The 19,851-nt window shown below is 35.0% G+C and overlaps 1 protein-coding gene across 1 annotated transcript; it reads right to left on the bottom strand.

Moving 5' to 3' along the window:
* Window positions 1-242: 242 nt before the first annotated feature.
* On the bottom strand, window positions 243-19,821 carry LOC138707822 (V-type proton ATPase 21 kDa proteolipid subunit c''-like). The gene is made up of 7 exons (XM_069837772.1): window positions 19,631-19,821; window positions 14,116-14,164; window positions 12,010-12,093; window positions 10,844-10,991; window positions 8,669-8,804; window positions 8,478-8,593; window positions 243-8,039 (listed from the first exon to the last, which is right to left on the bottom strand). The coding sequence occupies exons 1-7, from the start codon at window positions 19,692-19,694 to the stop codon at window positions 8,007-8,009; spliced, it is 630 nt and encodes a 209-aa protein (XP_069693873.1). The 5' UTR covers window positions 19,695-19,821; the 3' UTR covers window positions 243-8,006.
* Between the last annotated feature and the right edge of the window lie 30 nt (window positions 19,822-19,851).

Below are 19,851 nucleotides of genomic sequence, written 5' to 3'. Positions count from 1 at the left end.
ACTTTCTGTTATGTGGTATGTCAGATTAAATATTGAATTTCATTCATCAATAATCTCTTATTATGTGCATACACATTGTATTCATTTTTTCCTCCGTGCAAGTGAATGATATAGTCTGAGCTCTTATGCAGTCATCTACTGGGAGTGAGCATGTGGGAAATGCATGGACAAACATAAGAATCTCACTGTATATTGGAAATAGGAATGTGGGCAAAAGTCCTTTAGTAACAAAACATTTTAAATACAACTTACATAAATTATACTTTATTACTCAAATTATGAATTACGTATATTAGTACAATTTTAATGCTGAAATATTTAAAAGGAACAAAAATTCCAAAATAAATCTTTATAAAATATTTGTATTACGTTAAATGCTATAGTCATTGGCAGCAACTACATCCTTCCAAACATATCACAAGATTCTGCACACTGTCTGTAAGCTGTTATTCAGTATCTGAGAGTCCTCAAAACCACATATGTCTAACCTATTTTTGTGAATTTCTCACCATATGCTTAGGAAGTATTTTAATACAAGTCTCTTCTCTTTTCCACAGAACTTTATAAATTCATTAATTTCTAAGCATTTTCATGTAATTTTGTGGCCATTATCGAAGAGAGATAGTTTCGCTGTTTTATGTGCAACAAGCAAAAATGGGGGAGTTGGGACTTTCCACTTTTATGAGGGGGGGAATATAACAACATACACTGAAGTTACATATTAACATAACTGCAAACATAAATCCATTCTTCCAACTATTATTTTATAGCAGTAGTGATAGCATTCAAATAAAATATGGTGGGACATTCACAGAATACTGACACAAATCATTCTTAATTAGTAGACTTAATATAAAAGTGGAAAGTAAATAGGGGAGGGGGAAGTACCATACTAATAGGTCCCCCATTTATGAATGTAACAATATATACAAAATAAATTTATGAATATTATGTCATATACATTAAACTCCAGAATACGTAATAATGAATACTGTAATACAAACCAGCGAATTTGTTTACTGCAAAAGAATTCTGGAAAATTAGTGCTTCAAACAAGTCAGTAGTACTAGAACCACTTTATGTTGTTGTCACAGTCCAATTGTGGGAACGTCTATACTATGTAGGAGAAAGTAACTTAGCAAACATCTCGCTATAAAATCAGAATTGTTACATATAGTGGCTGAAAAAAACCGAAGATATATAAATCAGAAAACTATTCCACTTGAAATGTTTAAAATTGGGAAACAAACATGCATAGAGTTGGCATTTCAGTGTATTGAATAAAATTAGATAATAAATGTTATTTCTGAAATACAGTACACAAAAGAACCACTACATACAGTGCTGAAAATAGAGCACTTTCAACAGTTTGGTATTAAATGTTTAAAATGTGAAAATACTCTGTCATTGACATGTTATTTGGAGCAACAGCCTACTTTTCATCTAGCATGAGCCATGTTACATGATGCTTTTTCAAAGTACTGGTTCCACAATTAATTTCAGAAACTAAACATTGTATTCTGTTGCACAGGATACATAGACATGTAAGTAAAGATAAGCATATGAACCTAAGGAAGAAAATATTAATGAACTCATATCAGAATATTCCCTCGAACTGCACGTACACTATTAGATCTCCACAGCACATACATACATAAATGAATAGCTACCCATCCATACTGTAAGAGTGTAAAAAATTATTTGAAAATGATGCATTAAGAAACGGCAGCAGTGTAGTAGAATTGTACATCCTGCACAAATGTCTACTTTGACACATGACATTCGAGATAGCATTATGCACTCAGCATGCTTTACAAGCAGAACAACCCAATCATGCCCCCCCCCCCAAATCTGGTTGGGTTTTCCCGAGGTTTTCCCCAACTGTAAGGCAAATGCCGAATTCTTGGCCTCATCTCGCCAAATACCATCTTGCTATCACCAATCCCAATGATGCTAAATAACCTAAACTCCGTTTCTGGAATCTCTAGAGCAGACCCGTGCATGCTCTGCCCATACAAGCATGCTCTTGCCTAGCTGGCAAGGTGAGTCCACAGTTCGGCTCTTGAATGCAAGCTTGCTGCATCAGTGGCGTGCACTGTAGAATTTTATTACATGGAGTGCTTTAAAGTTCAAGGAGTAATATAATACATAAACTACAATATTATCGTCCACACCTGTGGAGTAACGGTCAATGCGTCTAGCTTCAAAATCAGGTGGCCTGGGTTCGATTCCCGGTTGGGTCAAGTTACCTAGTTGAGGTTTTTTCCGGAGTTTTCCCTCAACCCTATATGAGCAAAATGCTGGGTAACTTTCGGTGCTGGACCCCAGACTCATTTCACTGGCATTTTATCACCTTCATTTCATTCAGACACTAAATAACCTAAGATGTTGATAAAGCGTTGTAAAATAATTTACTAAAAAAAATTATATTTTCACTAACTTACAAATGTGATAAAATCAGTGACGCATCTTTAATGCTAAATTCTTGATAGAAATAATATTACAATACATGTCAAGCATATATCTAATCATAAATTAACGTTTACATTTATTTAGTAAAGCATATTTCTGCATCTCAGTCCTTTGTGACATGGCAACAGACTGATACATTTTCATTAGTTTAGGGCAAAATTCTTCTGCAGACATTATTAGGTGTTCATTAATGAACTCCATATCATCAACATTTCTCAGAGGCCTTATTAAATGTAATGAGCTAATAAGCTGGCTTGCTGTACATCTGTTCCTCAGTCTCTCTCTAAAAAGGAGAATATATTTAAAATATAATAGGTACACTAATGGTTAATGACAGTAATGATGATGATGATTTAAAATTATTACATTCTCAATTTCACTTCTTTCATGGGGCAATTTTACTCATGATCGCTGTAACCGAATGTTTCCCCACAGAGAGTAATTTTAAATTAATTTTACACCACTTTTGATAGGAGTGTTTCTTTGAGTTAAAATTTATTAATTTCATTTGCGATCACATTGTTGACTATGATATACAGAGTAATGTCTCAAGACCGAATTTCTTTAACTGATTTAAAGTATTCGTATATATTAAACATTTTACACTTTCTTGAAATTCAATAAAAAACATTTCTTCTCAATCACACTTAAAAGTAGACATGGTAGACATCTGCTTATCGCTTGAACTTGGTTGTGACATATTCTTCGTCTGTAAGGTGTGGTGGCTGAGTGGCCAGACCTCCGATCTGTCACACAGGCGGCCCAGGTTCGAGTCCTGGTCAGGTCTGGGATTTTTCATTGATGAAAAATGATGGAAATATCATAGTGACACTTGTGGTGTACAAGGTCGCAGTTGGGCTTTTCTCGGAGTTCTCCCATTTCTCCCCATATTAGGCATTTAAATCATTCAGTCACCATTTCTCCATTTCATCATCATTCCATAGCATTCCCTGAACTCTGGCTGGCAAAGTATGGTGGGACGGATCTAGGGATGGGGGGAGTTTGCCTGTTCAAAACCTGGGAATGCAACGAACCTTAGTCAGCCAGTATGGGTTTGGGATTGTGTCTAGCTTGAGAGCTAGCATAATAGATTGTAACAGGTCACAGTGCTGGGCCAAAGTGCCCCCTCCCATAAATTCCAATTCCATTCCTCTGTAATGTAACTGATGTAGTGGTTAACACTGTAACTCCACTGTTCTCATGGTATTTGATGTCACACGACAACTTGCCACATGGCTCCTATTTGCCCGTAGAACACTGCTGTGCACAGGTCTGCTCTAGGATAAGTCGGTGCATCTGGGTGGAGCGAATGGGCAGAACCTATCAGTGCAAAAGTATGTTGCAGGCTGCATAGGCTCGGGGCCGCTAAGGGGTAAGATGCGCATGGCATCTTAAACTGCAGTTGAGTTCAGATAGAAATGATCCCCTTCTCTGCAGTCGTTTGCTCCCCTCAAGTAATGCTTTCCCCAAGAGCAGTCATTGGACTGACCCTCCCCACTCACCACTTGTGCAAAGGACTTGTTTCATCACTGTACTCTACAGATTCCAGAAACAGAGTAGTATAATAGTTGATACATAATCGTTAAATAACCAACTAAACAAAAAAAACTCTCACATAGCCAGAACTCTTATCACATATCCAATCTGGCTTCACAAGATTTTTATAATGTGATCAAAGTTTCTCTTTCAAGAACCCCCATTTTTATTAATCAATACACTGAGCAACTGGTTTGATCGCTTAAATTGAGACCACTCGTGCCTGTGGTTTTCCTTTGGTTTCCCTAAGGCATTAAGACGAATGTTGGGATGGATGCAGAGTCTAAATGACCAATGTAAAATGTCCAGTTATACTAAATTTCCTTTTATTGTCGGGTTCTGTAATGTTCATATGACCTGCTTGAAGTTGAATAATTGGACTATCTGTTTCATTTTGTTCTTGATACATTGTTCCAAAAATCTTCATACGCTGACATGGTGGGCGGAAACCATTATTTGAAATTTGGAATGAAAACCTTCAACTGAATTATTAGTACTTTCAAAACCATGAATAGTATTTTCAGACACATTGCAAATAGGGTGTACAAATTGAGATGGTACTGCTCTCAGTCTTCTCTAGGCTCAACATCCTCTTATGTGTGTTTGAGGTATTCACCTAACACCAGAAGATCATCATGTAGATTGGCATACAGCTTCAACATCTTCCAGAGAATGTTAGTGTCATCAGTTCTTACATTTGATACCTCATTTCAACTTCTTCAGCGTTTAAGTATCTTGTCCTTAATCTCAGACTAATTATTTTGTGGTAAGCTGTGTAAGATGATACAAACACCCTTTTGCACTTGCAGTTGAAAAACTTTGGTGCACTGCATTGTGGTTGTTTCGAAGTCCATCATCACTATTTAAAGCATGAGCCATCAGCCTTGCTGTTGTGTCTACTGTATTTTCTACTGGTCATAAACTCTATTGTAACGTCTCTGTTATTCTTTCCATCAGACAGAATACTAATGGAATTAGATGCTCCAGAATTATATGGCAAAAAGTTACATGAACTGAAGTGGGATGTTTTAAAGGTACCATCATTAAATATGAACTGTGAAGAACATAGATGTTCCATATTTCTGGCCGTAGAAGACAATTTTTTTCAGGATTTCTGCAGGAATAGTGGAATTACACAAGTGTATTGATTGTGTATCTCCAAATCTTGTAAGGTATTTATGTTCTGCAGCTGATTGGATGCTGTTCCTTATTTAGAATTTGTCTCAAGTTCGTTTACTCCAGAAGTTTTATCAGAACCTCTTCACTTCTAATTTCTCCAGTTACATCACGAATGATTCTTGATTAAGTCTGGTGTGGGTATTCTTGGGCTCTATTCTTAAGTCTGGGAGATATTTCTTTACTTCGACATCCACTCTGTTGGCCTCATGTAGGTGCTTTGTGCTACCATTTTTAACTACTGTAATCCACCTCTGTTTCAGCATGTGGCAGTGAAGCCAGCAGCCAGCTGGTCAGTCTGGGCCCTTAAAGGGCTGTAGCACCACAGATTATTATTATACTGTTGAAATCTGAATTTTTAATACATCGTGAATTAGAGATCTGTAAATTTTTTCACCATTTTGACTCCAGGAATGGTAATAGTACATACAGCCAAAACTTATCAAAATAACGTTTTTGTGAGACTAGCTTCCAGCATTCTCACTTGTAAATTTATGGTTTGCTGTCAAATATATATCCAGTACTTGCTTAACAACATAATCACACTAGAATAAAGAAACTGACGAAATTAATCAATTTATTACACAGAATCATTCCAGCTATGAACATTTATGTATTTGGAAGTTTTCCTTGAACAATTTTTTTGTGAACTATAACTTCAGTGCAGTGGTGTATTTGTAAACAAAAAGTGTCCTAGCTATAGGATTTTGATAGTAGTCGTCATCATCATCGTCTCCGTCATCCTAATCATTTTAATCATTTCCACACGAACACGTATGGAATGTCAGGCGAAAATACATGGGGTCGAATCTAGATGTAGAGGTTGCTCGGTCTGTGGAGTAGACCTCACTATGAAATTATTTGATAAGAATAAAATATGACTTCTTATAAATGTAATTTGAGTGCCAATTAATAGTCTTAATACATAATTTAAAGATGGTCCTGTAGCACCTAATAATGTGAATAATAAATGTCCAGCTATATATAAAAATTTAAAAAATGCCCTGGTGCAGCCCGACCTCGAAAAATAGTACCCAGGTGCTGCCAGGCCTTAAATACACCCACCCCTACTTCAGTGGTCATTTAGTCCTGGAAGCTCGGGATAAGCCCTTGAAGAAATGGGCTATGAACCTGTCACCCACCACTATTCATTTCGAATTTCCAAATTTTGCAATTCATTTATCTTCATCTCACAACAGAGACTTGGCAACATGGAGCTTCCCAACACCAGCAGGCACCAGGAACTTGGTCTTGGCAGTGCTGCTTCTCTCCTTGGTTCAATGACTAGGCTCGTGATATGGGATGCAACTATTGTAGCTATTATTCTTGTTCTGGGCCACATTTCTGGCTGGCTTAACTGTCCAGCAAACTAACATTCTACTATTTGGTAGTCTTTTCGGCATTTTCCCTGCAAAATTTATTCAAGTTCCTTTAGTGGGACAGTGTGAATGAAGTGAGACAAATGGCCTTTAAGCTAGGAGCTCATATAAAGGATAAGATGAGTCCCAAGAGTCCTTGCAAGGATGCGATTCTTATCATTCATACATATTTCTCTGCCCAAGGGCAGGTCTATCACTGGAAAACCAGCATTCTCCAATCTTCCCTATATTTTCTGTCTTCCTCTTAGTCTCTGCATATGATACATATATCTTAATATCGTCTATCATCTGATTTTTCTGCCTCGAACTTTTCTCCCATCCACCACTTGTTCCAGTGCATTCTTCAGTAGGCAATTTCTTCTCATCCAGTGATCCAACTAATTTCTGTTTCTCATCATCAGTTTCAGCATTATTGTTTTCTCTTCACCCATTCTTTCCAGCACAGATTCATTTTTTGTTACCATGTATCTTTCAAATGCTTCTACTCACTTTTTCCCCATTCATTCGTTCATTCATTCTTTGACAATCTTTCATTCAAGCTTCATTTTCTCAACCTTACACTTGTTGGGTCACAACTGACTTTTTGTATTTGTTTATCTGTTCTAAAGATCTAACGATGTAAGCAGTTGGAGGGTTGAGCTCATTAACAGTTTCCTTGCAAGTCAAATTTCATACAAAAAATAATCATTTTTACTTTAAGGACAAACTAATTACGTTCTTTGACCTAATGATTATTACAGATCATGAAAATATTTTGGAGAAATCTGACACAAAGCTGCAGTAATATCTTCAGTGTTAAATAAATATACAAGAGCTGGGTCACAAAACAACACTTAGTGAGATGATGGGCTATAATATATATGAGATTCACTGCAGCCTTATGTAAAAGTACAGATCTCATTCCTGAGCTTCATATGGAATACATACCACAAAGTAGGATACAGTCACACAAGTAATGGAGAACATCGCATGTAATAATAAATGGGAATGATCAGATCACTTCAGTATTTCAAATTAAGAATTCACATTACTGGTACTTGCTAGTGCATCAACCAATTTGAGTGTGATCATATATTTACATGTAAATTATTCCGAATCTCGTGAGACCATAATATTTACAAAATTAAAGCATTGATCAGAAAACACGCAACAGTATAACTGACAATGGAGAGAGAGATTCTTTTACGTGTAATACAATATTAGACTTATAACTATACCAATACAGATCTTTATAAGAAATTACACAGATCACATTATAAATATAATATTCTGGTCAATGCTTCAATTGTTTTATGATTACATATTTTCTATATACACTGAGACTAACCAGCACCACAAATCTAATGTTGACTAGCAGTCAACCAATACTCGAGCATTCAGCTACAAATTTACACTATTTTACACGTCACATCGATGATTATGCAATTATTTCTTCAGTTTGTTTTACATCTTGTCACCCATTTTCACTTTGGAAGTCTGGAAAAGAAAAATAAGCTTTTAAGATAATATATAAATTTAAATCCACTACTAGGTACATAATAGTCTCCAAAATATTTTTGAAACCTGCAATACAAAGAAATAAAAGAATACTCAAACTGGCACACTGGCACAATACACCAATGACAAGATAAGTGAGACCAAGAGACAATAAAGAAATCTTACTTAATTCAATGTAAATGCAAGATAGTAATGTCTTCCCAAGGTTAACTTCATATAATGAAGCATAAATTTATCTGCAGAGGGCTAATCATCCACTACGGTAATTCTGACTTTCAAAATGGACATCTCATTATTCAGTGCTGAGATCCAATGCAAGACGAGGCAAAATAGTAGGAAAGAAATCTTAAAAGGTAATACTGCCACCTAATCTGCAGCAAAATCCTTCAATATTAACATTATGGCCAATGTTCTTACCATGTAAATACCAACAATCAGACCAAAAAGACCAATGGCACTGCCGAAAATTTCTACAATAAGAATCTTCACAAACAATGCAGAATTGGCAGCATCAGCAAGAGCAGCACCAGATCCTGAAACACGACATTAAATGAGAAGATGGAACTAAAACTAACAGTTCATTAAAGAAATCAAATCATTTTACATACCTACAATTCCAACAGCTATACCACAGAAGAGATTGACAAGACCTACGCTCAAGCCTGCACCAAACATCAGGTACCCAGACAGCCAGTTCTGACTGCGAATTCCATCTACTTCCATGGCTTTAGACCACGAAAATGGCTATAACAAACATACATCTCAAAATTTTGCTCTAATTACATTGTTACTATGTGTAAATATATTCCTCTTAAGATCGTCCATAGTTCAATATAATATTTTAAGAGACCAGAAAGTCACAGATTTGAAATGTAACAATAATTGTATCACTAGCTAAGAAGAATGAATAACAAACTCACAAAAATATCTCATATATATAAATTTTCTTTTTACATTAATCAATTCATCATGAATGGAGGAACAAGAATTCAATGTTGTCCAACTGTATGATTTCTTTATTTAAATATTATTTTTGGATTTAGTTGTTCAATTTATGAGGTAATCATATGAGGTTAATCAGAGTTGTTCACGTCTTCCTAGAAGTTTTGGAAAAAAAAAAAAAAGGTTAATTCAACATTTTATTATATTGTATTAATGAAGAAAGAAATATTCTTCCTTTTCAGCATTCAATAAAGGCTTTCTGATCTAACTTACAGTCGAACTTGGATAATTCGAAGTTGAAGGAACAATTAAAAAATCTAATTATGTAAGATTTCGAATTAGACAAGATTCAATTGTTTTCTGACTTTCTATACCAGAGGTATTTTGATTGAAATATGCCAACGTTTTTCGAGACAATGGTCCAAACCAACTAAATTTATGGAGCCTCATGACAATTGTGCTTGAAAACGCTTGCATAAGAAATCATTGCAGTATAGTAAGAACAAAATTATTTGTTCAAGGTTTTATAGAACACTGTAAATGTACAAGACATTCAATTATTTTTTTTTTTGGAAAAGTTCGTTACTTTTGTTTGTTTTTCTTTTTTTCATTTAAGTTTTGATTCATGCAAACTTCGAGTTTATTGAGCAATTTGAAAATTGTTTCAAGCACATTTTACTGTCCATCAACATAACACCTTAATTCTTGAATGTGGTTCATGGCCTGAGCAATTGTAGTCAATGGTTTCTCGGGATATTCTGGCCCTTCTTCATCTGAAGTGAATACTACTACAATCTGCTCGCACTATACTCCAAGCTGATTTTCGTAATTTCAGATCTGAATTTCGTTGAATTTCACTTCGAATTATATAAAAGAATAATAGAAAAGTCAAATTACAGACTATTCTTAACATTTCGTTTTATAGACATGTCTAGGAATCGAGCACGATTTCGAATTAAAAACGTAAGAATTCGAAAAGTTCGACTATATTACATTTTGAAGTTTGCAAGGGACAGAATCTTCTACATCAATATTTACATCCTCGTGCTGAAACCTGTTCCCACTTAGAAGCACATCACAGTGGACATACCCGAAAATGAAGCAAATAATAATGTATCTACTCCCTTTTGTGTGAGATTGACTGTGAAATGATTACACCCTGATTGAAAAAACACTTGCATAGGCCTATATACATAGCGAAAAGTATTAAAGTGACAGTAACGTCAGAGTTAATTCGTAAGAACAAAGGAACAGCATTTTCCTGTGCCATTTTGACTCATTTCTTTCTATTTAGTGGGAAATCGACTTCGTTTCTAGAAAAATTTTTAACATCACAGTATAGAGAGTAGCAATTGCCAATTCATGGAAATACTCCTTCTCTGCAGCAGTGAGATGGTTATGTAGTCAATATCAATATCAGACATTTCTCACGAGGTGACTGTCCTTACATCCCATGATAGGCGTTAGGTTCAACATGTCTGGTAACAGCATAGTCAAATACTTATTACATAAAATGATTTATTAATAATTAAATTATTAAAATACTACTCTCAAACCATAAACGTAACAGAAACATTATACAGAATTGTTTGTCGAAACTGAAGGTCCGTAATGCAACAACACGGTATTTCTAAATGTGTTTTAAAGATAATGGTTTCAAAATGTATTGTATAAAATAATTATTTCTGGCAACTCGAAGCACAAAGGAATAAAATGGCAGAGCACTATTCCATTCATAATATGCTCAGAATTCGTCCCTCAAAAGGACTATCATTGAACACCCTTTTCTCCGCATAATGACTTGGCGCTTTTCATAGAAAGTTATATAAAAGAAAAATTACCTCCAGCATTCCAGATAAGACAATGGCAGTAATGAGTCCATAAATTGCTACAGCTTCACAGAAAATAACTGAAATCAAGTTCTTTGTTTTGATACGAGGTGCCTTTACACCGCCACCAACAATGCTCACACCAGTTGTGTGAATTCCTCTGAAACAGACAAAAGAATGGTCCAGAATCTATATTCACATTGAAATATCTCACTTCTCTTTTATAAATTATGAATGCTAAGTTAATGTACTTTTAGCACTAACCATAAAGATTAATAAGGAAATATTCTGCTTCATTGAAAATTTGTACATGAGTAAATGCGGTAGAGAAAAATTACCTACAAAAGTAAATTAACCATACACTGTCTACAGATTGGTGTTAATTTGTATCACAATACTGTATTATTAACTGTGTATTTTTATTAATGTTGAACGTTTGTGAAGAATTCTCCACCTTCTCTGCAAATAGAAATTCAGTATAATACAAATAAGAAGGTTCAAAGACAGAATGTTTGTTATTTTTTCTGCAGGCTTTTGCAGATAAGGAAAAGTGAAGAATCACGAAGATTTGTGTCTAGATTGTGTGTACCTACAGCCTTGCAAAAATATTACATGCAGGTCTCAAGTTGTACTTAGGCTGTTTTTGAAAGCAGTTTCTTCAGTTTTGCAGTTTATACTAACTGCCAATTTTTTATATTTAATTTTTCCATTACCCGATATGTAAATTTTCAAGAGGAACCTAGTGAAAAATTTCCTCTTAAGATAAGCATAGTCTATGAGAACGGAAAAAGTGCTACAGTGCGTCTAGAGATAGAGTGGAACGTGGCGGCCTTGGATTGGCCAAGAGTTGTTGCAGTTGTCACACCTACTGCCAGATACTGACCACTCTATCTCTAGATGCACTGTATTTTTCAAATTCAATCTAATGACTGAGGAAATAGACATTTTAAAACAACATTTTGAAGAAAAGATACAGCAATATAATTAAACATCCAATTTTGTATAAACTGAGACTCATATAACACTACTTATTATATAGACCTATTTATTTACATCATCTCTTCACATATGTATACAATGATATACAGTTGGACTGCAATATGTATGATCTAGATTGAGTGAAAAAAGTGTATATCGCTTCAAAGGGATATTGTATTGTGAAATGAAATGTGACTTACAAAGCAGCACCCACTACAGATAGTGCCACAGACAAGCCAATCCCAACTGTTGCCCACATATAAGGGCTGGTGTCTTCTAGGAACCTGAAAGTAAGAATGCAGTGAATGCTTTTTGAGGTTAATATATTATCAATTTACTTCACAATGAAATCTGAATAATATACTGGAACTGTAAAATGTTATAGCTACTGTAATTCCATATCACACCACACTGGATTATAACTGTATACACAATGTTCTTTCACAACGGGTACTGTGTGGAAAATCTTTTTTAAATAGTACAGATTTAGATTCGAATTCCAGTGAAACCAAAAGGAATTTGTAGTGGACAAAGACGATATTGAAATTTTCTTCAGAGACTAAGTTTTTCTGTCATCATTTCACCATTTCTAAATCATCGTTGTTACAACAATAATATAATAACAAATATTACTGATTCAAAAAGTAACTAGTGCATACATTTCATGTTCCCCTGCTCGGAGATGTGGCAGTGCACAGTGCAGCTGTACATATGCGAGTGAGTTAAGACAAAATGTATGCACTGTACAAACAATTCAAACATCATCCTTCCGTACATATGAACACAAAGTACTTCAAGAGGAAAATACAGTGAATGAGACAAGGGATAAATAGATGGGGTCACTAGTCATTTGGAGTCAGGATAGCAAAGGAAGCTTTTAACAGAAAAAGAATCATCATCTGCAGATCTCTGGAAAAATAACTAAGAGAGTAGTTAAGTGCTCTGTGTGGAGTGTGACACTGTATGGGACAGAAACATGGCTATTACGACGAAGTGAAGAGAAACTACTAGAAGAATTCGAAATGTGGATATGCAGAAGACTGAAGCAGGTGAAATGGACAGACAGAATAAGAAACTGACTGGGTCACTGGTTAAGAAGAAATTGCCTACTGAAGGATGCAGTGGAAGGAAAGGTGAATGGGAGAAAAGTCCGAGGCAGAAGAATGTATCAGATGATAGATAAGAAGATATATGGATGCAGACACTAAGAGAAAAGCAGAAAATAGGAAAGGTTAGAGAATGCTGGACTTCTAGTGAAAGACCTGCCCTTGGGCTGAAAACAATGAATGAATAGCCTACATATACCAAGAGTTGAGACGAACAGCTAATCAATTCTAATTGGTTGTACCAAAAGTCATGGCTTACTTTAGCCATACAATATTTAATCAACCAATTAATTTACAAGTGGCTTTGAAACAGAAACAACACAACATTGTATTTCTCTGTCCTGGAATAAAAAACAAAGTAAATGTCATTTGTAAATTAACCTGAAGATTAAATAGTGGTAATGAAAATATGTTAGATTTTGGTCCAGCTAGATTTGCTTTCTGTACCACTGAGAGGCGTGGTGCCTTATCACATAATTGAAATAAACAATAGCTTTATTCCAACCAGTTACAAAATGATGATCTATATATCTCAACTCAGAACTTGTAATAGGATACGGAATTTTTTTTTTCTTTAATGTTTGCTATGCGTTCTCTGATGTTACAAATTGGTGACTTCTTTACGTTTGTATTCTAATGTGTTTTATCTAAGCAATATTCAAATGCTGATAGTACAGTGATAGGTATTGTGTTGATAGTGGTAATCAGAATCACTTTATTTGTAGTTTGCAGATAGACAGTAGGCCTACACCGATCTCAGAAAAAAATATCGAGGCACACTGTAGATGTTTTGAACTTAGTAATGCTAATGTTTTTAAAGCTAAAACAAAAGGCGAGGTTTAGTAGCAATGAAAATTACATTACGTGATCTTTGCCCAGGACTGGCAGAAAATGTCGTAATAAGGGGAAAAGCATCAAAAGCAGGAACACAATACCGGTATCTGAAATAATATCTCTTATGGAGGGTGCTTAAGGGACCAGAGAAAATCAGCATTAAGGAAGAGAAAGTGTTATAAGCGAGTGTTATATCGAGATTTTACTATATATTGTCTTTGTTGTAAATTCTTAATACAGTTCAGTATTTATATCGACATTACCTATTTGACGACAGTGAACATGCATTATTGTTGCTTTTGTGAATTGTAAATCCAAAAAAGCTAGAAGAGTGATTAAAAATAAATATATTAAAGAATTACATACCAGCCCAAACTCACACGTTCTCCTTTCCCAGTGAGGACATAATACAAAACTGAAAAAGATCAAAGATTTCAGTGACATTAATTTATAGATTTATATTGGAAAACTTAACTACTGTGAATTATGTTTCAGTTTCATTGCCATGATATCAATGCTGTGGGACTGTTTAATAAAGCCCAGTCAAATCATACTTACATGATACTCATTCATACATACAGTAAATGAAAGTTTATATACTCTGAAGATGATCATTAATCTTACAGATATCTGCCAGTCAAAGGCGGCGTTACATGAAGGCAAAATAGGCTGCTGCCTAGGGCCTCGTGCCTGAAAGGGTCTCACAACTACAAGTATTTAAAATTTGATTTTTCATTCAGATACCTATGTTTCCTTTTATTTACGTGTTATTTCTTCTTCTGTTTCCACATTCCTATTTATTTTCATTCTTAATGAAATATAATAGGCCTAATAATTGACACCACTGTCTAGCTTTCAAAGTGCAGTCAACAATGCATTCATTCATTTCTTCTCTCTCAATCGGCTTTCTTGAAACTCGTATGCCAGTGTTGCCAACTCAGAATACCATTTACCACTGCACAAGCTTAAAAAACCGCTAAACTGTAGTTTAAAAACTCCAGATTTTTCTTAACACAACACTTCCAAATTCGAAATAAAAACTATACAGCTTTAGGAACTTTATATAAATATAGACTAAATCAGGGGCAGCGGCATTTCCCCTAAGGTTAGAGCCCAGTTTACATGTGTGTGTATTAATCGAAAAAATATAAACATGTGTCCTATTCTCAATATTTTCTAGCCCCCAATTTTCGATTAACACACACACACACATAAACTAGGCTCTCACCTTAGAGGAAATACCACTGCCTCTGTTTGGATGTGCACCCGGTCAAAATTTCATTTAGCATGGAATTTTCAATCCTGTTTCTGTGCTTATCATTCACAAGATTCATCTGGCTAAATAGCCTCTCAACCTCTGCATTTGACAATGGTACGATAAGGAAAGAAAATGCCAGATGCTCTTTGAAGGGATGATCACCACATACATCACTGAAAATCGCAACCTAAAATTTGGAATGAACCAAAATGAGATTTAAAATTTAAAAAGGAACTTAATATTTCTAATCCCCTGGAAATTGAAATAACACTCACCACTGCCCAAAAGCTTGTAGTGTTGAAAACATTTTTTTACTCCACAAAGTTAATTTTCCGCCACTGTATCTCAGCAACTGTTGTGATAATAACAAACTAAACTCTGGTTTATGATTAACTAATATTATTGTCCACAAGTACATATAAAAACAATTATAACATCTTTACAGAAAAAAAAAAAAAAAAAAAAAAACTTAAAAATATCGGGTCTATATGACTATAGGATATCGGTAGAATGTTTATGAGAATATATGTTGGCTAGATTGGGGAATGGGGTGATGTCATAAGATTGACGTCATCGGTTAGTAGGGTTACATTTTGTGTTTGCGGGTAAAAATACAGAGGTCGCTGTGCATTCCGGTGGTTAGGTTGGTATAAGTGTAAATTTTATTGGTGGTTGGTACTGATGAGGTTTGAATGGCGTACCGGTAAAGCATATGTTTGGATGGTGTGTAAATCATTCTATTATTTGTTCAATTCGTGAGCAGTTGTGCTACTGGTGATTTGTTTGGCTATGGAGTGCGTTGCTGGCCCAAGAGGAGTGAAACAGAGGGCTGAACAAGGTCGAGGTATATGAGAAGGTTAGAGGGTTAGTTGAGGTGATATCTCAATGACATGAGGTCGACTTATGTGAGAAGGTTAGTGGGTTAGTTGAGGTGATGTCTCAGTGACATGAGATCGACGTATGTGAGAAGATTAGTGGGTTAGTTGAGGTGATAACTCAGTGACATGAGGTCGACATATGTGAGAAGGTTAGAGGGTTAGTTGAGGTGATATCTCAGTGACATGAGGTCGAATACTGTGAATTCAATGATATAAGTGCATTTTCTCTGCCATGTATAGTGTCGAATTGCCGAAATTTCACGTATGGGATCATGTTGATGATATCCTATTTTGAATAAGAACGGATGGGTTGTATTCCAGAATGGGATGTTGTGAAATTGTTTTGCTGATATACTATTTTGGATAAGAGCGGATGGGCTCTGTTCCAGAATGGGATATCGTCAATTTGTGTGATTATTGATTTTTAGATAATGGGATCGTGTTGATGATATCCTATTTTGAATAAGAGCGGATGGGTTGTATTCCAGAATGGGATGTTGTGAAATTGTTTTGCTGATATCCTATTTTGGATAAGAGCGGATGGGCTCTGTTCCAGAATGGGATATCGTCAATTTGTGTGATTATTCTTTTTAGATAGTTTTATTTACTCGTCGTATTGGTTTACGTCGGCCATGTTGTGACGCCACTGCGTTGTGACGTAACTACCGCCATGTTGTGACGTCATCGTTTGTCAAACTTGACGAAAATTAAGCGATATCCTATAATAAAAGAATCCCAAAATATCATCTCCCTCTGCCGGAATCGTCAAAAAACGCCAAATAAATAGCTACCTGCTGACGGTAAAATTCTGTAGCTGACTGAAGTCCTGAAAACACCAGATTTAGCTACTAAACCGCTGACTTAGCAACACAGTATTTCCATTCCTCCTGCTCCATGTGCACGTTTGACCAAAATGAAGAGATATTATAAATTATGATGAAACTGAAAAAATTATCACAAATTCTTAAATTAAATTTGAAATGTTCAAAACACGTTAAACAAAGCTAATGAATGTATATTTTCTTGAATTATAAAGTTTATAAAGATTCCATTATCTAATAATGAATATAAAATTACTTCACATTGTCACTCAATATAAATTCTAATGAGCCATATTTATGTTACAAGCAGTATCACATCTGACCGACAAGTAAGGTTCGCTCTTGTTACGGTAAAGTTCCAATGCTGTTTATTCAGTTATACTTTTCCAAGAGAGTTAGGGCCTATCATTTTTTTTAAGTTTACTGTGTTATGTTTTCGTTGTAATGTCCAGGAGGGAATGCGATAGATGTAGAAAATTCGAATCAGGCAATTTCAAAAGGCAAAGATGGGTAACTACAGAGCAACTGAAGAAGCAGTTATGCGGTTCAATGTTGAACTATATTAATATCAATGAAACAGTGCCCGTAACTGAGCATTGTGTGAGATGTGATGATTTGATCCTTCAAGAACCCCCAACTTCTACAAATAAATGTGTGTACAATCAATCTAATGAAAATAATATAAACAGTGACACTGGTGGTGCGTCTTCTAATGAAAACATTAATGCAGCAGGTTCATTTAGTGAAATATGCACTTTTGATAGCTCTGATCCTGGCAATTGGCCACATCCAATTCAGGACAAAGAAAGACTGCAAATTGTCGAAAAAGGACCCGTTCAATAAGAAAATGTTGTGTTTTCATTGGACGTCAAAAAGAGACACTTTTCACCTATTCACTATTTCAGGATTTTAAGCAATAAAGAAAAACAGGACCGATATTGGCTTGTATTTTCTAAAAATCGAGACAGTGTATATCGTTTTGCTTGCTGACGTTTTTCGACCTCAATGACAGCATTATCTTCTCAGGGGTGTAACAACTGGAAAAATCTTGGTAGTCGTCTAAAATCCCATGAAAGTAGTCCAGACTATTCAGATATAATTCAAAATTTCAGTTTAAGTGAAAAGTATAAAAATGAAATAAGATCTTTTTCCTCAGGTCTTGCAACCAACACTCTATATGTTTTTCTGAATTCATTCATACATGCTACATGCCCTGTCCAACTCAAACCGTCTGAGTTTAATGTTCCTAATTATGTTATGCGAAGAATACAATGTGTGCAGTACTGCGTTTTGCAACTTTCTCCATTCTCCCTCTTAGCCCCAAATATTTTCCTAAGCACCTTATTCTCGAACACCCTTAAACTCTGTTTCTCTCTCAAAGTAGGAGTGTAAGTTTCACCGAATTATAGCAGACCATTTCCTATATTTATTCTGCGTTTAATTTCCTCTTGAGTGTCATTTCTATTAGTTACTGTTGCTGTTACTATTTGAATTTTTCCTCCTTTTCAAAGGATAAATTTTCAATTTTTATATTTTCATTTCGCACTATGTTCTGGTCACGAGACAATCATATACCTTGTTTTTTAGGGATTTATTTCCAAACCTACCTCATTACTTGCTTCAAGTAAAATTGCTATTTTTCCGTAATAACTTAGTTTGTGGATTTTCTCCCAATATATTCACGTCACCTGCATAAACAAGCAGCTGTTGTAACCCATTCAATTCCAAATCCTGTTTTCCTAATGGGATATTCTAGAGCAAAGTTAAACAGTGAAGTGACAGTGAATCTCCTTGCTTTAGTCCGCAGTGAATTGAAAAGCATCAAGGCCTGCTGCCACTTAGCAGAATCAAATTGAATAGAACAGAATTGTGAAGCTATAGTATTTATTCCACTGCCAGAACACAATTTCTTGTTTTGGGTTGATCGTAAGTTCTCGTGAAGCCTTCGTGAATTAGGGTAACCCTATATATGATTAAAAGTAGTCTTCTCGACATTTATGCTCGTCATGTGATTTTCTTTCTACTCCAGGATGACTATCACTCACACTTTCAGGAGAAAGAGAAAAGAAAGGCAAATGAATTAGTTTTTAAGCAAAAGAGTCAAAAGAAGTGAGTTAAGTTTTTTAACCGTGCTGAAACAAACACTTCTAAATTGGACATTAAATCTAGTGATATACCTACTAAAATGAGAGTAACACTACAGGGCAAACTTACTTTCTATAGCCTAGGTCTAGTTAAGTGCTTCGAGAAAAATTAAATTCCTAAGATATGATTTTTATGAAACATCACACACAAAAATTATCCATGAAAATAGCTTTGAGAAATATAACATCCAAAATGATGTACAGTATCCCAGCCTACTTTCAATATTTCAACACAAACTAAGCATCAAAACTTTTAACATAAATTTCAAAGATAATTAAAGACTGCTGAACTACGAAGTATCCTACATAATAACTGGAAATAGAAAAGTTACAATAATCCTACAAATGATAATCGAATAAATTAGCCTATTTATGATGATGCTATGTAATTTGTGTCAGGTGAAACAAATGAATTTTATTTTAATCCACTGCAGCTTTGAAGTGTGGGAAATGAGAAAATACACAAAAACATGTAATACAGAACTACTGGTATAGTAAATATATTAATTTAATTCACAAGTAAAAACATTTTATCAGTTTAGTAGAAGATAAGAATTTGGAGAAAGTTTAATTATTCTTCTGTAACCTTTTCTCTTAATCCTTCAAAAATATAATTATTTTATCTTATAGATACGTGGCTACATAGGTATATACAATTTCTTAGGAACAACGAAATTAGTGTAATATTAATGTCATATATAGAAATTGAAAAGTATTCACGAACAAGCTGTACCGTACATTTTTCTTGAGAATTAAATAATCTGAACACCAAATACTTACTTATTATTGTTAATGTGGTAGATGCTGTTCCGAGAAATGTATATGCAACTCGCGTTCGCAACATTATTTTATTTCGTACGTTGAAGAGCTACTTGCAACAAAATTTTAAATACTCTCCTGAGAGAAATACTACCTTCCCGTATGATCAATGAGACAAATCATGTGACTTACAACGAAGACAGCATAGCCATCACGCGGTCGTTCTGTGAAATAAAATAATG

The sequence above is a fragment of the Periplaneta americana genome, chromosome 10 (assembly GCF_040183065.1).
Source record: "Periplaneta americana isolate PAMFEO1 chromosome 10, P.americana_PAMFEO1_priV1, whole genome shotgun sequence".
Lineage (NCBI taxonomy): Eukaryota > Metazoa > Arthropoda > Insecta > Blattodea > Blattidae > Periplaneta > Periplaneta americana.
The sequence above is the reverse complement of the archived record's forward strand: the minus strand, read 5'-3'. Positions and strand labels throughout refer to the sequence as shown.

Excerpts from the sequence above, each read along its gene's own strand:
- LOC138707822 (XM_069837772.1), bottom strand. The coding sequence starts at position 19,694 with ATGTTGCGAACGCGAGTTGCATATACATTTCTCGGAACAGCATCTACC. Across the intron at positions 12,094-14,115 it reads GAACGTGTGAGTTTGGGCTG|GTTCCTAGAAGACACCAGCC; the intron begins GTATGTAATTCT and ends TCTTACTTTCAG. Across the intron at positions 8,040-8,477 it reads TGATTGTTGGTATTTACATG|ACTTCCAAAGTGAAAATGGG; the intron begins GTAAGAACATTG and ends TTTCTTTTCCAG.